This window comes from Leuciscus leuciscus (assembly GCF_965113295.1).
Source record: "Leuciscus leuciscus genome assembly, chromosome: 2".
NCBI lineage: Eukaryota > Metazoa > Chordata > Actinopteri > Cypriniformes > Leuciscidae > Leuciscus > Leuciscus leuciscus.
The window spans coordinates 56272411-56291452 of record NC_138726.1 but is presented as its reverse complement, the minus strand read 5'-3'; the positions used below and the strand labels follow the sequence as shown (position 1 = coordinate 56291452).

The 19042-nt window shown below is 37.6% G+C and overlaps 2 protein-coding genes across 2 annotated transcripts in view; both read right to left on the bottom strand.

Moving 5' to 3' along the window:
* LOC309493192 (obscurin-like) overlaps positions 1 to 19042 on the bottom strand; it is a 404602-nt gene that overhangs the window by 130008 nt on the left and 255552 nt on the right. The gene's annotated exons all lie outside the window — the stretch shown is intronic.
* Positions 3025 to 8960, bottom strand: LOC309493242 (uncharacterized protein). Its single transcript, XM_082162399.1, has 12 exons — positions 8767 to 8960; positions 8498 to 8676; positions 8283 to 8410; positions 7823 to 8159; positions 7488 to 7605; positions 7321 to 7412; positions 7096 to 7213; positions 6702 to 6818; positions 5806 to 5997; positions 5428 to 5580; positions 4091 to 4287; positions 3025 to 3897 (listed from the first exon to the last, which is right to left on the bottom strand). Exons 4-11 carry the CDS (start codon positions 7979 to 7981, stop codon positions 4091 to 4093), a joined length of 1146 nt encoding a protein of 381 aa, XP_082018525.1. The 5' UTR covers positions 7982 to 8159; positions 8283 to 8410; positions 8498 to 8676; positions 8767 to 8960; the 3' UTR covers positions 3025 to 3897.

Genomic DNA, 19042 nt, shown 5'->3' with positions numbered 1-19042 from the left:
GGATATTGTTTGTATACTTATTGCATCTAATTCTGACATATTTATAAGTGGCAGTTTATTACATTCATCAGTTGGTAAAACAAACATTTGCAGGCCATAATTAAATAAATAAACATAATGTTAAATAAAACTTTTTTTTTTTTAAGTCGCTCTTTGAAGGGTAGCATAACTCCCGCCGACAATCTTGAATTCATGTCTACTGTAGCCTACCAGCTAAAACCACAGATTTGAAGTCTTGGCGATTATTTTTTTTTTTTATCCTAATCATATATAAATATAACATAATGTATGTTTCGGCTGTATAATGTATGTTTCTTAATATAGAATAGTAAAGACACATTTTTATAACATTATTCCTGGTCGGGAAACCAGAAGAACTACAAGTATGGTGACTGATTTGTACACTTTGTAAGAAGTTCAATGGCGCGTCTCTCGTGGGAATTGTAGTTTATACAGTTTTTTTCCCAACTGCTGACACACAAAATCTTTTTTATGTCACACGATTTTTTGAAACCTCTCACTCAAAGTGCAAAACTGCACACCACATCTCCAAAAACAATAAACTATTTCTCAGCCTTTGACTCAGTTTTCAATTGCATAAAACACTTTTTTCAAAACACTAGGCTACACACAATTTTGTGTGTGCAGTTTTGGGAAAGTTTTGAAAAAAGGTGACATAGTTTTGAAAATGTGTGCAAGCAGTTGGAAAAAAAATTTAAATAGTGTACATTGGAGACGGCCCTGATGGTTGTTCTACAACTACAATAACAGTCAAATATACTCAATGACCTGATAGCCTCACGATTTTTTTTCATCTTGATCATTTAAATATAGTATAATGTATGTTTCAACTGTAGGAGATTGTTGATATATACACTCACCTAAAGGATTATTAGGAACACCATACTAATACTGTGTTTGACCCCCTTTCGCCTTCAGAACTGCCTTAATTCTATGTGGCATTGATTCAACAAGGTGCTGAAAGCATTCTTTAGAAATGTTGGCCCATATTGATAGGATAGCATCTTGCAGTTGATGGAGATTTGTGGGATGTACATCCAGGGCAGGAAGCTCCCATTCCACCACATCCCAAAGATGCTCTATTGGGTTGAGATCTGGTGACTGTGGGGGCCATTTTAGTACAGTGAACTCATTGTCATGTTCAAGAAACCAATTTGAAATGATTCGAGCTTTGTGACATGGTGCATTATCCTGCTGGAAGTAGCCATCAGAGGATGGGTACATGGTGGTCATAAAGGGATGGACATGGTCAGAAACAATGCTCAGGTAGGCCGTGGCATTTAAACGATGCCCAATTGCCACTAAGGGGCCTAAAGTGTGCCAAGAAAACATCCCCCACACCATTACACCACCACCACCAGCCTGCACAGTGGTAACAAGGCATGATGGATCCATGTTCTCATTCTGTTTACGCCAAATTCTGACTCTACCATCTGAATGTCTCACCATTCTTTGTAAACCCTAGTAATGGTTGTGCGTGAAAATCCCAGTAACTGAGCAGATTGTGAAATACTCAGACCGGCCCGTCTGTCAACTGCCATGTGATTGGTTGATTAGATAATTGCATTAATGAGAAATTGAACAGGTGTTCCTAATAATCCTTTAGGTGAGTGTATAGTAAAGCTACAATTTTATAACCCTAAAACTAACCCTACTCTGGAAACTGGAAGAACTTCAAGTATGGACGCTGATTTGTACGCTTAGTAACAAGTTCAATGGCACGTCTCTACAGGGGGAGCGTGCCTATGTTCCCACAGCCCTATGTTCCCAGAGCCCTAAGTGCCCACAGCTCTTTGTTCCCACAGAGGGTTAGGGTTACCCTAACCCTAAACCTAACCCTAACTAGCTGTAGCAGTGTAGAATAGCTGTAGTGTAGACTAGCTGTAGTAGTATAGACTAGCTGTTGAAATTATAGGGAAATGTATGAACACAATACTCAATTTTTAAAATGTCCTAATGTGGGATCATAGAGTTCCTGACAGATTTCTCCCGACCTTTTGGTGACTTGGCGCTTCTTGCTCACAGTAACTGTTTGGGGGACAGGGGAGGGTTAAATGTGGTAAGAAAATGACTTGACTTAGAGTTTAATTTTAAAAAAAATCTTTGAAATTTTAAAAATATTGAGAGAACATAGGACTGTAGGAACATAGGGCTGTGGGAACATATGGTTGTGGGAACATAGAACCTAATTTTCAAAATTTTCTGTAAAAAAAAATTCTCAGAAATGTGGGAACATAGGGCCGTGGTAACATAGAGCTGTGGGAACAGAGGGATGACCCCAACTAGGGAGCTGGCACAAATCTCATCTGAGACTGCTTGTCTCTTTGCCCTTCCCCTTTCTCCTCCCCCTCTCATCTTATCCGTTTCATCGATCTGTTGAAGGTTCTGATTGCTGTGTGATTAGTTTTGACTCTTTGTGTAGTGCTTTCTAAATTACAACATTGTGTAGGCAATGATAAATGGATAATGTGTGTAAAGTTTTGCAGTGAAAGTTTAACAAATCTGACTCATGTGTCAAAACTGGGGAGTAGTGTTTATAGTTTGGGGAAAAGGATGTGCTTTTTGATAAACGGTGTTGTGTTTTTGAAATTTGAGTTCAAATCCATAGTTATAGTGTTTCAGCAATCGAGAAAAACTGTAACATTATACACCTAACAGATACACATTACTTATTATGATAGATCTTGTTTAATTACAAACAAGGTTGATTGTTTGAAAATAAGTAAAAAGACATGCATTAAAGTAATTAATTAATAATGCAGTTTGATGTTAAACAGAGTTTAAACTGTTAAACAGTTTATCTGTAAACAAGATTCCACAGTGTGATGTTTTTTTAATCAACTATACAAATATAAAATATTGTTTTTCAATAAAGTATGAAAAAGTAAAAACAAAATATTCATCTTTGGAAATACTTTATTTCTTGTCTTTCACAACAATACCAGTAAAAATACACCAAATGCATATTTGTCAAACAAGCCATAAGGCTGTATTTAAAAACATTGGACTGTGAGGTTAAGTTCACTTGCAAAAAGCTCCAGCAGAACAAATAATTAAGTCATCTGTCAACTGTAATAATATACAATATAAAGTATAATCGTAAAATAAAAAAAACGGTTACATACTATAATGCATCTTTGCAGTAATATAAAGTTACACAACAGTTATATACACTCTATCAAGCAGTGATCCATAGGCAGCCTCCTCTGGGGAAAAACACAATGACATAGACTGACACAGACACTGCTGCTGCACCACAGAATAAGGGAATATTGAGAAATGCAATCAAGAATGAGTTTTTACATTAAGGCCTAAATGTGATGATAGAGGAATTGTCATGAGGTCACCAAAGTCATCATGTGCTTACAAGATTTCATGGCAATCTGCCCAATTAGACAATATTCAATTTTACATTCTGGTCTAATGATTGTGCTACAGGGAATGTCATAAGGTCAACATGACATGATTCATTGCTCAGCAAATTACAGAAATCGGTTCATAACATTTGTTGTATGCAAGTCAAAAGTTTGGCCTAACGTTGGTGCAAAAGGAAAGGTCACAGGGTCACCACAATTAAGGGGAGTCTCTCTTAAAAGAGTATACACTACCCTAATATCATATGAGCCCAGTAATTACATCTGGTAATATCATACATGCAAAGTTTACATTTTTGGATAAGATTGGTGCACCTATACTGAGAGGTTTGTGCATTTTCAATGAACTGTGCAATGTGCTTACTAAATTGCTTGGAAAATCTAAAGACACAGTTTGAATTTTTAACAAGATTTTGATGTGGTTAATCAATCAGCATACTAATAATACACAGATATAGGGCAAGTCCATTTCCTTCAACATAGTCCTTCGTGCAGCTTCCATCTGGGGAAATACAGAAAAACAAAAAAGCAAGAATTAGGATAAGAGGGTGAATTTCAGCTGTTTTAGAATAAGTAAGGTGTGTAAAGCATTAATAAAACACACAAATAAATTATTAAGAATAACAGTAACAGGGGGTTATTCCAAAAAACAAACAAACAAACATACATAATAATAATAATAATAAATAAATTACCTAAATTGTGTTTTCCTCTTCATCCTCACTGGTTTCTGGACTACTGAGGCCACTTTGATCTTCCTCTTCAACATGTAGAAGGACAGAGGCCTCAGGACCTAAGGCAATCTTGTACTGTTGGAGGACCACTTGGAACCTTTCTGACACCTCTGACAGTCTTCTTCTCAAGAGACAGCAAAGTCCCTCATTTCCCTGGTCTACGTCTCAAAATACAAACGAGATTACATTAAAGACAAACTATATTAAAGGTTGTATCAGTGATTTCAGGCCCAAACATAAAAGATCACATTCATCTAATCTTTCCTAATGATCCGCTAGCTGCCCGCCCCATAAGCAAGCCGTCAAAAAAACGCGTCTCTGTAGGGAGCCTAGGCTCTGAGATCTGCACACAAAAACAATTGCACTCACCACCACTCAAAACCAAAACAAATAGTGTTCCAACCAATCACGGCGGGTGTTGTGAGGTTTTGCGCTCGTGCAAGGCTGCCTATGACGGCTGCACGCGAAAACCTCACAACACCCACCCCTGTCGGTGATTGGTTGGAACACTATTTGTTTTGTGAGTGGTGGTGAGTGCAATTGTTTTTGTGTGCAGATCTCAGAGCCTAGGCTGCCTACAGAGACGCGTTTTTTGACGGCCTGCTTATGGGGCGGGCAGCTAGCGGATCGTTAGGAAAGATTAGATGAATGTGATCATTTATGTTTGGGCCAAATAACTTAAATGGAGTAAAAAGATATCACCAATTCAAATCTACATAGCAGGATAATTGGCATTTTTATGTGTATCGCTGACATGGGACCAGGCTAGCTTCTGTATAAAACAACTTGAGGCAACATGGCTCACTGAGGTGACTTTATGGAGGGAGGCCCAAAGCAGCATATATACTGTATGTCTGATAGCTGTTTTAAGTTAACAGTTTTCTTCTTCACTACAGTTGTGCTGAAGTAACACATTTTGTTACTTGCTGACCAGCAAGGTTTTCTATGTTGACTGGAGGAGATAATAATAAGATTAATCTTGATGTTATCCTAACCCCATGTAACACACCAGGACACAAATTCCAATGTTCAAATTCTTTTGTTGATTTCCGCTTTCCAGTAACAGACATAGTACAACAAATCTGCACATCTTTCAAGCAAATGTAAATCTGTATAGCCTTACTGACTTGTTACCATAGCTACAGTAACAACTTTAATCCCCATTTTTTATGTATATCCCAAAGGACCACGGCAAAGAGAGCCATAACCGTTCTACTCCATCCAAGTTCTGTGACTGATGTGTTTTTTTGTATGTTTTTTTTAAACACATTAGATGGACAGGGTTTAATTAAACTTACCCTCCTCAGCCAACTTGTTCTTGAGAACCATTGCCAGGCTCTGCAACCATGTGCAGTGTTGTGCCATCTCCAACACCAAAACACTTGTTTCCTCATGCAGTCGCCTTGTTAACATCACTTGGTCGTGCACTCGTTTCTTGATCGAAATGTTTGCTAAGAATCAATAACAGTTATATGTATACATGAGACAATCTTGCATAATCACTACAAACATTGACTTTTTTTTTATCAAATTGATACATAAGAAAACTGAAAATACACCATTAAACTAAATTAATATTACAACACTCAATATGTAACATTCATGCCTTAGTTCAGTATACTCTATAAAGCAGAACTGTAAATAAATTCCTATGAAGAATCTAAAAACAGACATACCACTGCCATGAACCTCCCACGGCCATATTTGAGACACAGTACTCTCTCCAGTTAGGGAATGCTCCACCACAGCTACGTCAATGGTTGTTGCCGATTCTAGTACAAGATCATTGTATTTCTGTATCTCCTGAAGAAGGAGTTTTTTGTCTTCTGCCAGCTTCCTTCGAAGGCGATGGCGAAACTTGCTGCTGTCTAGAAAGACATGAAGTACAGAGGCAGAGGTTTTTGACAGAACTCTTCAACAAGAAAAAAATTATAGCACCAAAAAATTGAAACGCAAAGCTGCAGTTATTGAAGTATGTGAAAATTATAATGTAGACTGACATGGGAAACAAATTGTCCAGTGTGTAACATTTTTGGGGGAATCTATTTGCAGGAATAACTAACACACACACACACACACACACACACACACACACACACACACACACACACACACACACACACACACACACACACACACACACACACACACACACACACACTTTTCATGATTGCCTGAAAATAATAATTGTGCATTAATTAATTTAGAATTGGCAGTTTTTTTATCTAAATACGTTCCCCTTTCACGGAGGCCGCTATGTTGCACCTCCATGTTCCTACAGTAGCCCACAACGGACAAACAAACACTGGATTTAGATAGTACCTCTCACATTTTCTCGTCGGCTACCGTAGCTTGGAAAGATAGAGGTGAGGGAAGCTGGTTGCAATCGTCAAACCTTACTGATAGATACCACTAAATCCTACCACTAATACCTACAGACTGGTCATTTAAAGAACAGAATTCAATGATTGAGCTGAACTGTGCTACTACATTATTTGCTAATTCCATGTTGGTGGAGTAGGATGCATACAGTAGCCTGAATTTATCAACCTATTATATTATATAGTTATACCATTCTGACGGTAGAGGGTTCGCTTCCGGTGCCTCACACTAAGGTAGAGCCCCTCAATTGATTGCTGAAGTCCTCTGTGTGTGGTGCCTTGACTGGCACGAGATGTATCAGGTGTCTCTGTAGAAGATATAGTGAAAGCAAATTCACTGTTAAAACAACACAGAACCGTTTCTCTGCTTGAATTTCATGTAAAACCTTTTAATCCAACTTATTTAAAAACTTTGTATGTGCACTTCCTGCAGGGAACTGGGAATATACTAATAAACCTGACATAAATGTGGCATCACATTAGATGATGATCCGCCTACTATTTTTTGCTGCTCTTTAATATCAAACATAAAATTTAGATTGCAGAAAGGGATGTTTGTTGTTTCTTTTATCTGGTCATGCTTACCACCAGCTGCCCATTCCTTTACATCAGATAGCCACTGTGACACCACTTCATCTGTGCAATCTAGCTCTGTTTTTAGGTCAGCTAGCCTTGCAGTCTCATCATGGAGTCTCTGACAAGTCTGATGAACAGTGTTATACAATAATCAGGATTAAAACTTTGTATGATTAACAACAGGCCAAGTAAACACAACAAAAGGACACACAAAACAATTAATATGAGACTTACCTTCACATATCTTGTGGAAAGTGCCTGATGTAAAGAGAGATTTTTTTTCTCGTTCCACCCCATTGCATGCAATGTAAGCATGTCCACCCGTGCTGTTGAAAGCAAATAATGAGGTTACGATGATCAATCTAAAAAAAGTATACACGAATATTGCAAACTCCGGTCACCTGCTTTGGACATATATTTGGTCGTCAGGGCACAACGTGAGAGGTAACTGTTCACTTGCTCCACCTCCTCACCAGCGGTTGTCCCTGCTCCTTCCTGGTTCCTGCCACTCCAATTAATCTGTTAGTAAAGGGTGGAAGAAATTCAATTAAATGTTATTTATATAGCCCAATATCACAAACCACAATTTGCATCAAAGGGCATTACATTCCATGCAAGAAATGGTTATGCAAAAAGACAAGATAATATAGTGTAGCTTAACTTATATTTCATATTATTAATGTGCTTGTAAATATTACAAATGTACATACATATGATGCCAAAATATTATACACACCTCACACTTAGTAGCATGGGCTCGAGCATGCATTACACTGAGAAAGGGTTTCATAGTGGTCAGTTCCTGAAGAGCAGGAAGGACACTAGCAACTTTCTCCAGGTATGGCCAGTATTTGCATGCCACGTCCATTGCGAAGAATTGTGCCTTGGCTGGCATGAGCTCCCTTTGAAGGTACAGAGGGTAGACAAATATCTTACATATTAAGGGCTTTCAAAAGGAACCCATGGCGACACACAGCAACCTCCATCCCCTCTTCATCCAATTTTGAAGCCCTCCTTGAAGTTTCCCTCGCTGCTGTCCACTGGGAGTCCCCACATGTGCCTCTTCCCTGTGTCTATGACACACAAAACAAACATGACAAATCAAATAAAAGCAATGGTGTCATTCAATATATGGCATTTATTCTCTCAATTTGATTTTGTAATTGGTAGGCAGGAGTAATTGAAGTGGGGGTTACGTTTATTATTGTAACAACTATTTTGTCAACTTGCATTTTTCACTGCTTTCTGTATGGTGTCGACAAATCTAGACACCGCACTGTCTTCAGCCTCAAAGAGCCCCTCAAAAAAGCCAGGATCATCAGAGCTGAGGAAGAAAGAAAAATAGAAAATCCATTCATGAAATATATGAAGTAAGAAAATAAATCAATAAAAAGACTGGAAGAAAGATCACCTTCCGTTTCGGCGAAAGCGATATAGCTTTCTATTTCCATCTGCTGAAACAGCCAACATTTCCGGCGTGTAGGCTGGGCAAGTGAAAGGAGCACTACAGCAGAGCTGGTCTTCCTCAAATGATGCATATGAAAGCTCTAAGAAGCTGCGCTGCAGTGCATCGCCGTTGATAGGTCCAGACTGGAAAATATATAGAATGAAATAGTATTTTGATATTGTCTGCTTATGGATTTTTTTTTTTTATAAAATGGTAATAACATTTACACTTACTCTTCCTCCACACTTAGTGCGATGCTCCAGCAGTTTTGCGAAGGCTTGTCTGGAGAATCCCGGAGAGATGATCTTGAGTTCCTGAAGGGAGCTCAGGAGGTCCAGTGTATAAAGTGTGGAATTGGTGACGGAGGCTGGCCAATATCCACTTCTTAGGAGGTCTTTTAAGTCAGGGGTCCACTGCTGCTGGCATGTTTGACATTCATACAGTGGCTGATGCAAGTCAAAACGGCCTTGGAACAAAACAAATTTATTAAAAATATAATACACATTTACCACATACTTAATTTTACAACACTTGGTTCATTCTGCACATTGTGAATGGTTGAGAGACATTGCACAAGTTCCTATAATCCCACATTTATATTTTCAAATTCACTAAATTCCACACTGCTGTGTTGATTGGACATCATGCTGGAAAGATGCTAATAATTTTTTTCTTTGCAGAGGAAAAAAACAAAAAAACATCTGTCTTTGTTTCAGCTAATTACAATACCATGTGCTATTCCATTTTGTTCTGACACTTCTGCAATTGTAAGCACAATGCCACAGCACACTAGTGTGAAAAACATCAAATCTACAATATATATATATTTTTTTTTTTACCATTGATGGTAATTAAAATCACTGGTTTGCCTGGTAACACAGTGAAGTTTGTGCCTCCACAGGAGCAGTCTGGCACCTTCACAGTTGGCAAAATGCAAGCTGGTAAAAAGAAGGAAAACCAATAATTTTGATTATCTGTAACTGTCTGCAGACACACATTGAACAGCAAAATTAAAGCTTTCGTGAGAACATACCTTGCTCATGGGTGCAATATCCATCTTCCCCTTTAATGATGCATGTGGTTGGAGGAATGGCTTCAAAAAAACCACGAATCACGCATTCCCTGTTGTGGAGTGGATGTTTTTTGTGATGCAATACATCACAGTCCCCACAGAACCACTCCTCAGGAAGACACTCTCTGCACCTAAGGAGAAAATAAAACAATATTATAATATAATACATTATTTCAGGTGAATAACTCATATAAAGTACTGTACACTCTATTTAAGCTATTTCACTTTTACTAGGTTTGATTTTATTGTATAGGATTGCATAGTGGCTCAGTGTTTAGCATTGTCACCTCACAGCAAGAAGGTCCTAAATTTACTTTTCTCATTAATGTGTTTTTCATCTGGGTATCTAAGTCTTCTCCCATCCCAAAAGACATGTATCTTAGCCTATGAAGCAGGGCACTCAGCAAACCCACCCTGGGTAATTGAAGTTTGGTATTAATGAAAACCAAGCTAATAACAGCAGGCTCGTTGCAAAGGCAACACAGTGGATGACCAACAGCCTCTTTTGAAATAAGGCATTTTAGGTGGTATGGTCTTGCTTCCTTCCAGCGCTCTGAGGCTTTCTGCTGCCGAAAAGACCATGATGATGCAGAGCTACTTTGAGGCTGAGCAGCAGAAGGACATGATGCCAAAATATCAGAGAGCCTCTCCCTATTTTTTTCTGTAAAGAAAATCCAAAAATAAAGCAGTAAGGGATAATTTAGATAAGGAACAATTAAAAGTCAACTGATCAGTATTAGAATGAACACTTTTTTTATACTGTACATGCATAAATTCATCACTGTGAACTACCAAAGTCCTCTTGAGGATTTAGTTTTGTTGAGGTTGCAGTAAGTGGAACCTCCACACTGGATGACAGGGAGCACTCAACCGTGGGGTATGTGGCTGTAAAACAAAACATAGAAGAATAAGAAAAAAGTTAGGCTATCACACTCTATTTTTGTTCTTCTTTTCAAACTATATACTAAACAATTTATGAAATCAGAATTTTTTTTGTTAAGTACTTGTAAATATCTTCTACAATAGCGTCACTGAAAGGTTTATCTACTTTTTAATGTCTTTTTAGATATTTGAATATTTTAAACTCTCAATAAACAATTACAGTGTTCTAATTTGAGTTGGTCCAACATTGTCATAGTAAATTCCTACAAATGTCAAATAATTCAGATATAACCTGTAGCGGAGGCTTGGCGTCGCCCTCCTCGCCTCCCCCTCGGCTTACCACGTCCTACAGAGTCCCTTTTAGAGGTGTGTGGAGGGTCTCGTACACGTTTCCTCTCATCAGCTGCTCTCTGTGTATTGGAGTGAATATTTCTTGTAAGACTGATGTTGATAAAAGTAAGGTAACCAAAAGGCAGGTAACTTGTGAAAGGAAAACACAACATAAGGTGTTAGTAAGGTGTTGAACAGCTTAAATGAGCCTTGGAATAGATTCTCCAAGTATCTGTAACTCAGAGGGATGGAACTGCATATACTATTATTATTATTATTATATTCCCTTATTAACACATGTCACAGAGCATGGCAGGATGCATCATGCAATATACCTGTATTAAATCTTCTGCACTCATCATTCTTACATATTCCTCATCACATTTTACTTTAATTTGTTATGTTTGTTATAAAATGATTGAGGTGTACAAAAACTCTAACCTTGGCTTCAGCTAGAATGTGTTCATGTTTCAGCTCCAGAGCCATGCGTCTCCCCTCTTGGTAGTGGGGATCCTTTGAATCAAGTTTATGCTTGGTGGCCATTGCAATGCAGTCAGATACAGACAGACAGACAGATACAAACAGACAGTCAGATACAGACAGACAGACAGATACAAACAGACAGTCAGATACAGACAGACAGACAGTCAGATACAAACAGACAGACAGTCAGATACAGACAGACAGACTGACAAAGATGGGTAAGACAGACAAGTAGACAAAGACAGACAGGGAGGAAAGAAAGAGCAATAGATAAAGACTGTGAGATAGATAAAGATTGAGGATGAAAGAGAGTAACAGAGAGGATGTAAGATATAGAAAATAATGAAGAGATAGAGGTTGGCTCTTAAAAGTGCCTTTGGGTTTTGAAAATCATGTTCGGATAGGTTCGACAGGTGATGTTTGACAGGATCTGCAGGGAGAACAACAGAAAATGTTAATTATGTAGTGTTATGTTGATATAAGATTTAAAAAGTGTAGTGAGTGATTCCCATTTTCGTGTAAATTCTTAGGATAAATAAATACAGATTCACGTTGTTCCTATTTCCTGTGCTACTGTTAAAAGTCGCGTAACATTTTTTTTTTTAATGGCGTGTAACGTTATGTGTCTAGGGTTCGCCATCCCAGATATAAAGGCAGCGTTATGTGCAGTAACGTTATAACGTTAGATCAAGTGATAATATTGTTATTACTGACACATTACAGTGACGTTGTGTGTGAACCACGATGATCGAGAGAAAATTACATCATCTATGATGTCCCCAATTAAAGTTACTATTCCCCCAATAAATTCTCAATAAGCATTTACACGTCAAAAAAACAAACAAAAAAAAACATGTTGATATATATATATATATATATATATATATATATAAAAACATGTTTTTTTTTTATATACCTATATATACATCTAGGCTTAGAACATGTTTTTTTTTTATAAACTCGTAATTTTATTAATTTTGGACGTGTAAATAATGCTTATGAATTCATCTTGCTTATTAGGCTGTTGTAAGCGACTTACCGTGGTGGAATCGCGCTGGGCAATGGTTTCTGCGATGGTCGCACACACAGTGACGTGTTGCACAAAATTGCGCCAAAATATCAATCATAATTAAAAAGTACAGTCTTAATATTTTATATCCGTGCTAAAAATTTTAAAGGGGTCAGCATAAATGTCCAAGTGAAGGAAACACGAGTATGTAGCCATTACATTTAAACACATATCACTTCCCAGAATGCATCCATCTCTTTGCCAAAGGATATGTCCATATAAAGTAATTTAAACATTTCTGCAGTAGGATATATAATTAATTTATTACAACTTCATAATCAGTATTGAGATGAAAGTTCTATAAAACTAGGCTATTCTTTTTTTCTTTTTTTTGCGCAAAAAAAAAAAAAGAAGCAAAGTAGGCTCACTATAAGCCATTGCAAATTGAAATACCATCGACAATTGTAAAATATCCCACAATAAATTAAGGCATGTTTTAAGCCTACAGCAAATATGCAGTCCTGCAATTATGTCGTTTTAATGTAGTCCAAAATTATATAGAAGAAGAGAGGAAAAATCGTTGATATTACCGATTTAGAAAAGGGTTTCAGCTAGCTACGCTCAACGTCGGCTTATGGACGTAAGGGGGAAATTACCACAATATGTGATCGAAAATTATAAAATATCCCACCTAAATTAAGGCATGTTTTAAGCATATAGAAAATATACCGTCCTGTAATTATGTAATTTTAATGTAGCCCAAAATTATATAAAAAAGAGAGGAAAAAAGTTAGGGTTAGAAAAATAATCAAAGTTCAAAATTCAAAGATGAGGGATTTGCACTCAAATCTATCGGACGACCCTCTCCGTTGTCAAGTGACGAATAGGGGGTACCCTCAACGTCGGCTTTGGACGTGAGGGGGAAATGACCAGACGGCATAGCCTATGTGACGAATAGGGGTGAGACCATGTTGCAAAGAAAGACGTGGTGCAGGCACGAAAAATACGTCCCATTGAAATACATTAGATTGGAAGTCGTGTTGTGTGGCACGAAAAAAAGAAGGAAATTCGTGCTCATAGACACGAATCAATTCGTGTTGAGTAGCCTACCGAATATAAAGCAATACAACAAGGATTAAAATCTCCTGATTAAATGTTGAGTAATGTAGCCCTTAAAGTTTGCAAAAGGAATAGCCTAACATTTGAGAAAAAACAATAGTGTGCTCTCGAAAGAAAGACGTGGTGCATATCTACGCCCCATTGAAATACATTAGATTGAAAGTCGTGCTGAGTGACACGAAAAAAAAGAAGCAAATTCGTGCCCATAGACACGAATCAATAGATTCATGTTGAGTAACCTACCGAATATAAAGCAATAAAAACGAGGATTAAAATCTCTTGATTAAATGTTGAGTAATGCAGCTCTTAAAGTTTGCAAAATGAATAACAATTGAGAAAAAACAATACTGTGCTCTCGAAAGAAAAACGTGGTGCAGGCACGAAAAATACGTCCCATTGAAATACATTAGATTGAAAGTCGTGCAGAGTGACACGAAAAAATGGGGAAATTCGTGTCCACGAACACGAATCAATAGATTAAATTTCGTGACTATGTCACGAACTGCCGTGAGACTTACAGATGTAGGCTACTATTGGGCCGCCCAGACAAAGGGCCTGATTAGCTGGGTGCAAAGACGTAATAATGCACACTGGATAGACATAGAAGAAGAACTTTGTACTGCTATTTCTATAACCTTGCTACCATTCATTAACAACATAAATGCAATACATCAAATAACAAAAACAGATGTAGTTTACAACACTCTTCGGGCTTGTCAAGATATAAATAAGTTCTGCGGGAATTTTGGCAAAATCTGCAGGCTTTCCCCCTTATCCTTAAACCCAGATCTGCCATCGTCTATTGGTGGTTCCTTGTTCGCAAAGTGGAGAGGAAATGGTGTACATCAATTCCAACAATTGTTTGACGGGGATACACTCAAGTCCTTTGCTGTTTTAATGTCAGAATATGAAATCCCGAAACAGGACTTTTATAAATACTTAGTTTCGCCATCTAATAAACACCCTAAAAGGGGAAAGACGCCTATCTTTGGGGCTAACAAATCCTGAGGAGATTTTTGGTAAAATCAACATCATTAAAAGGAAAAATCTCTGAAATGTATTGTGCTTTGTTGGACCATTACAGCTCTTCCTTGACCTCACTTAGGAATATATGGCAGAAGGATATGGGGCGTGCTTTAGATGAAGATCAGTGGGACACGATATGTCAGAATGTTTTTTCCTCACTGTCATGTAATAAAATTATCGAACAAAATTATAAATTCATGCACAAATTCAATAAAAAAAAGAGCAAATCCAAATAAGTTAAAATCCACACTTATTTATTTAGTAATTTGTTTATACAGAACATTTGATACAGAATAAAACTGGCATGTTTACTAATTACTGAGACGAGTGATCTAGAACAAGCAACATGATATCATTGTCAAGCTATAGGAAAAACATACACAACAACACACACAACATTTTTTTCAATCTTTTTTCTTTTTTTCTTTTTTTACAGTTTATGGTTATGACAAAAATTGTTTTCACAGGTTTATAAACACAGTACAAATTTTATAACGAAATCAATACATTGGAGGAATGCCCCAATAATGAGTTCCTGATTTTTATATTTATAATGATATAGGCAAGCAATAAGAGTAAAGAGCAAGAGTGCTGTTTTTCCTGGAAAAGCATATTGCAAATCTGATATTGTTATAGAAAAGTTTAATAAACAAGTTAATATGAAGTAAATTACATTTCAGACACATATTGTCTGTTTTTGCTAAATGAAAATAGTTTTAAATAAAGCCACATGAGAACAGTTGCTCGTCTGAGCAACACGTAATGAAAGAATCTCTGAATGAATGATTTGAATTATCGAGATCTGCACGATTAATCGCTTGAAACCGCACCTGATTTGGCAAAGGCTGCGATTATTTTATGCGGTTTTTCAGTGCAGAATCGGTAGTAAAATTGCTCCATCAGAACGCCAGAGGGCGTCACACACATACACACACACACACACACACACACACACACACACACACACACACACACACACACACACACACACACACACACACACACACACACACACACACACACACACATACACACACACACACACACACACACACATACACGCACGCAAGAGGTTCATAAATGCTTCTCATGTTTGGAAAGATGTTTTACGTGTGTTGCTTTTTCAAATGCACGTTATAAGTGACTCAAACTCACAGTGTTTACAGAGCCGTACATCAATGACAAGCTGTGCATAAAAAATAATCGCTGCCTTTGCGATTTCAAAATCGCAATAAGCCAAATCAGTTTGTGCGATTTTATGTAAATTGCTATTAATCGTGCAGCCCTAATTTGAAAGAGGTTCAGTGACTCACTCATTGACAGTGATTTGCCGCCACCTACTGGAGGATCTCCACTGCACTCTGGAGAACAAGGTACGAACAACGTGCTAAAAACAGAAACGTTTTTTCTTTGTACAGATGACAACGTTATCAAAATGATCCCTGTTCACACGGATCCGTAAAAAACACACACTAATAATGCTGTATTACGCATGCCAGACAAGTAGTTGGCGATGTGACTTTGTAAATTAAGACTACGGGACTGCACACACACACACACATTATTTTACATTCTTATCACAAATGTCATAATCTATCATGTTTTTGTCTGATTTCCATTCTAAGGATGTTAATCTTGATAATACTATATTATTACTTTGTCTTCTGGGTAAATTTCATCTTCACAAAGCCAGAAACATTCACTGTAATCCCAATCTTAGAATGTTCTTCTCTGATAAAGTCACTTTTACTTCCTTTAAGAAAATGTCAAAACCTTTGAACACAAATGCTTCGAAAACATATATCATCCTTGAGTCTGTTGTAAGGAACCTTTCATTTAAAAAAGCCTATAGACTAAACACGCAATAGCCTACGCATGCGCATGATGTCACTGTTTTCACAGATTTGATAAGGGTCTCGTTTTCAAAAACTTGCAGTTTGAAACACGTTTTTAAAAGTTTGCATTTTTCAGGCCCCACAAACACCACTGTTGTGTAAATGAACACCCAAAACGCATAAAAAGTATTTCGTCAGGTTTGTTTTTGCCTGTAAAAATACCTCAATAGCCTTTGTTTGTATCACAAATACATTCCAATTCCAATTGCAAGAATCACTATGTTCTGTCAAAAAGGCAGTTCTACTGTAAGCTCTATCTATTAAAATGAGCGTTCTCAGGGAATGTTTGTTGTGATTGGTGGTGTTGATGATATTATTTCTATATACTATTTGTATATATTACCCCCCCCCCACACACACACACACCAACCCACCAAGCTCCCCCCCCCCCCCCCCCTTCCTGCATCCCTGCAATTATATTACACATTTGAAGTCTATAAAAGAAGAACCAACTACAGTATTTTCAAACCATATGTTGACAGAAATAACAGTACGAGTCTTTTTAAACTGGTTAATATCAGAAAGTTTCTTCCTCTGCTACGGTAAACTGACTTTGGTCTTCAGTTGAAACTGTGAAATACACACAAAAAACATTTTCAGCATTTAAACGGACATGTCTTATGTTATTATATTCTTTTCACTTTAAAAAAAAAATTTGGACAGAGAGAGAGTGAGTGAGTGAGTGAGTGAGTGAGTGAGTGAGTGAGTGTGTCAGACAGAAGTGTTACCTCTCGCTCTGTAACATTTGTAAAGCAGCACGACTGTCGCTAGCAGATACGGAGAAGCGGCCAGAAGAGAACTGAGGATTTTGAGGACAGAAATCTGACCTGAAAGTGACACTGAAAAACAGAAACACAAGAACATTATTGAGCAGCAAAAGTTTTGTGAGTGAATATAAAAGCTTTGCAATATTTTTCCTGTCTCATATTATTCCACCACCATTTCCCTTTCAGAGCTCTGTATTAAAGGAATAGTTAAAATTTACTGACCTTCATTTTGTTCAAACCTGTTTGAATTTCTTTCTTGTGTGGAACATAAAATATATTTTGAAGGATTCTTTCATTTTCATTGTATGGACAAAAACACAGATACATTTTTCCAAATAACTAGTGTTATGTTCCACAGAAGAAAGTTATTAATTTTAATGTTTCAGGGGTGAGAAAATAAATAATTCTCCCCAGAACAGAAATGTATGTTTGACACTGACCACATATGAGCACAATCAGATTCATTCCTTCCCATTTTCAAAAAAAAAAAAAAAAAAAAAAAAAAACGAATGAATAATTGATGAAAAGTTGTGGGATAGGTGTTGATTTCACTAAATCTCAGTATTGTCACGATCACTGGAGTGCCCTTGATAGCCACCAGAGGGCACTCAATCCCAGACCAGTGCCACTCTGTCATGGACTTCATTACCCATAATCCTTTGCCCGACCTCATCAGCACTCATTGTTTTCAGCTGTGTCTCATTAACCTTGTTCGCTCACCCTTTATAAGCCTGGTCAATTCAGTCATTCATCACTAAGTGTTGCATGTGTCTTAACTGCATTTCTAAAACGTTGTATCCTGGTTTTCCTGATTCTCTGCTTGTTCAGTTGGATTTCTCTGTTCGCCTCAGCCCTTAACTCGGTTATTGTTTGCTTGTATATGACCTTTGCCTGTTTATGGACTTTAATTGTGGATAACCCTTTCAATAAATATAAGTGGTGGTGAGATGAAGCCTCATGAAGTGTTGAAGCTTTTCAGCCCAGTGGTTCACTAAAGGGTTCATTTGCTCACACCACCTGGTGGTCAAAGAGTGTAAAACAAGCAGATCCATTACAGATGACCAGCGCTGCGTTCAGCCCTGACAAAAGGTTGCAAAATGTATTTTTAAATGGAAACGGTGGTGCGTTGAACACCCTGATCTGATGACGCAAGAGTTGCAACTACGGCAGCTGAGAAGGCCATTGTGTTCTTTTTGAAGAATTTTCAGAGCCTGATGAAATCGGTATAAATATGTGTTTAATACTGCAAAATACGCTCAGTGTTACAGTCACTGCCCTTGATGTCCAGAATAAAAGAGAACATCCCAATCGATTGAAGGGATTTGTGGAAACTGTGGTTCCTAATTATTGTGATCCAACATTTGCCTCGCATTTCAGGATGAAAAGACAAACATGTCTTCTAATATCTTCAACTGTTGCGTATACCGAGCTGCAGGACACATTTGTAACGGACTTTACTTGGACCCATTGTGCGAGCTGTCTCTTTAATAACGTGTGGTTTATATACATGTTGCTGATTATTAGGCTGACATTTTTGACACACCCACCAAACAAGAGAAAACGTATCTCAAACCCCGTTGCACACCGTTTCCAGGAAACATGTCGTTCAACCCGGAAACTGTAGGAAAACCAGTCTGAGCTTGAACAATGTGATCTGTGATCAAGGCCAAACTTATCATTGAGCTTGACTGGACTGCAGCCCATAGACCCTGCCAGTTTATGTTTGTTTGATTTGTACAGTTATTTGTCAGTCAGAAATTATTAGCCACATTTCCACTGTCAAGCCAGTACGAGCGAGGGCTATAAACGGGCCAGCCGGGACTAATAGTTTCCGACTGCGATCTTAGAGGCCATAATCAAACTGCATAAACTGGTATTTATAATAATTTTACATAGAGCAGACGCGATTCAATAAGTGTATCCTTC